The sequence below is a fragment of the Gavialis gangeticus genome, unplaced genomic scaffold, assembly GCF_001723915.1.
Source record: "Gavialis gangeticus isolate Ggan-Ray unplaced genomic scaffold, GavGan_comp1, whole genome shotgun sequence".
Classification (NCBI taxonomy): Eukaryota; Metazoa; Chordata; order Crocodylia; family Gavialidae; genus Gavialis; species Gavialis gangeticus.
Genome location: NW_017729015.1, coordinates 11722343 through 11724483, shown reverse-complemented (window position 1 = coordinate 11724483; position 2141 = coordinate 11722343). Strand labels below are relative to the sequence as shown.

The following is a 2141-nucleotide window of genomic DNA, read 5'->3' as shown; positions in this document are numbered from 1 at the left end:
TTTGGAGCGGCTGGTGCCAAGGCTTCTGCTCACAACCAGCCTCCAGGAAGCACTTCAAAACACCACAGCACGCACATGCTTCAAACCCCAGAGGGTTGTAGTGCCAGCTGCATTCTTAGGTTGAGCTTCGAGCAGACTCTGTGCCCTAGCCCATGAGCACCGTCCACCAGGAAACAGTCCTGCCTCAGCCACCTCACTGCTCCTCCAAATGGACCAGGCTCCAGAGAACAGCCTTCCCCAGCCATACGTCTACTGGAGAGCCAGCCACACGTGCAGCCCTGTGCCTGATCCAAACACACACACACCAACCCATTTTCCACATGCATACCCTTTAATTTCAGCGGGAGATGCAGGCTTCAGCACTTCTGCCAACTAAGCCAGCAGTCAAGGCAGATCCTCCTAGGCAGAGAAACTGAGCGGCGTCTCTTCTGCTGGGGGAGTGAGATCCTTGAGTTGTGAGGCTGGATCCATGTGGTGTGGCTATTACAGGCCCTCTGCAAGGGCAATGGGGGTCCACCGGCCTTGGAGTAAAACGTCCCGTGTCCCAGCTGTTGAGCAGAGATTGTGTGCAGACCAGAAGGGAATGACCTCCCTCTCCAGACGCAGCTGCATTTCTGCATACAGGGAGCCTGGGGATGACAGGCAAAAGGCTCAAAGCCTCAATCCTGGACCTGGAAAGAAGGGAAGGCTGCAGTTCCTAGCTGTTGTGCAGAAAGGCAGCACCCTGTGCTTCTTCCTGAACCAGCCCTTTACTGTGGCCACGGACCCCTCTCCTTTGGAAATGGATGCCCCTCACCGCCACTTGATGGCAGCACTACCTCAGCATCCCCCACAAGCACCCTGGCAGGGCCAGAGGGTTGGTGCCTGGATTTCAAGCATTTGCACTCCCTGGATTTGGCTTCGACTGCTCCAAGCTACCCCAGGGGGTCAGCTTGGCAAGGCAGGACCCCAGACCCAGCTCCCTTCAGCTCACCCCCCGCCCCCATCCCAATCATACAAAACAGCTTCCCCGCTGTTGGGAAGATGTTCTCCTCCCAGATAAGAAAGGGACAGGGAAAGGGCTGAGGCTGACCACTGTTCAAAGCAGCTGCTGGTTGTGAGGAGGGGGTGGGAAAAGCAGCTCCTGGGAAAGCCCCTCGATACCCAACTAGGCCACAATCTTCAGGGCATCCCCTCACAGCACCACGGCTTTCAGCCAAACAGTGAGGCCCAGACACGCTCAGGATGTTTGGGGCAGGACACAAGATGAGCTCGAACCCCCAGGCCAGGCTTGCATGCAGCCATCCTCCCCCGAGCCACCCCAAAGCCCCGAGCCTGGTGACAAGCCCTGGAGGAGGGAGACAGCTGAGTCACGTTCCTCCGCCAAGGACATCCACTGGGGGCAGCGTCACTTCCCGGCCACCCCCACCCGCTGCGCCCTTGACCGGAGGGCAAATTTCAGCCTGGCCCTTGCAGCCAGGCTCTCCGTGCAGCAGCCCCGCACCCAGGGCCAGACGAAGCAGACACAGAAACCAACCGGGCCCCTTCTCCCCCTCGCCGTGGTGTCTCGCAGGCCGACCCCCCGCCCAGTCGTCACCTCCTACATGCAACACAGAAGACGCGGGTGGGAAGGGACCTTGGGAGCTCGCATCTAGCGCACCCCCCTGCACAGAGCAGGACCAGCCCCATCTACATCATCCCAGCCAAGGGCTTTGTTTAGGTGGGTCTTAAAAGCCTCCACGGAGAGAGATCCCACCGCCTCTATGGGTCGCCTAAAAACTCTTCCTAATATCCTACAATGAGCCCATTGCTCCTTCTGTCACCTGCCGCCACTGAGAGCAGCCCTCCTCTTTCAAGCCCTGCAGGGAGCTGAAGGCTGCTATCAACCCCCCACCCCAAATCTTCTCCCCTTCAGATTAAATAAGCGCAAATCGCTCCGCCTCCCGCAGGAGCCGTGTGCCCAGCGTCGCTCCTCCCCAGCCTGGGCGGAGGGGGGGAAGGGGGGGCACGGCTATCCCCAGGCTCTCACAGGAGTTCAGTCCGGCTTGGCCCCTCCTGGCAGCGGCGCGGGCGGCCCTAGGCGCCCCCCGGGCGGTTGCGGTCGAGCACGGCGCGCGGGGCGAACTCGAGCCGGTCCTTGAGGCTGCGGACGCACGTGGGGT

At 60.6% G+C, this 2141-nt stretch overlaps 1 protein-coding gene across 3 annotated transcripts in view; it reads right to left on the bottom strand.

Moving 5' to 3' along the window:
- Positions 1 to 310: 310 nt before the first annotated feature.
- SMIM12 (small integral membrane protein 12) overlaps positions 311 to 2141 on the bottom strand; it is a 2100-nt gene continuing 269 nt past the window's right edge. Inside the window, exons 1-3 of one of the 3 annotated variants that reach the window (XR_002096457.1) lie at positions 1577 to 1998; positions 1076 to 1545; positions 311 to 671 (exon numbers count right to left, since the gene is read on the bottom strand). Coding sequence is in view for 1 of the 3 variants with exons in the window: in XM_019512233.1 (XP_019367778.1) it covers positions 2056 to 2141 (86 nt within the window). In the remaining 2 variants the exon portion in view is untranslated. The other 2 variants (XR_002096458.1, XM_019512233.1) reach the window with 2 other exon arrangements.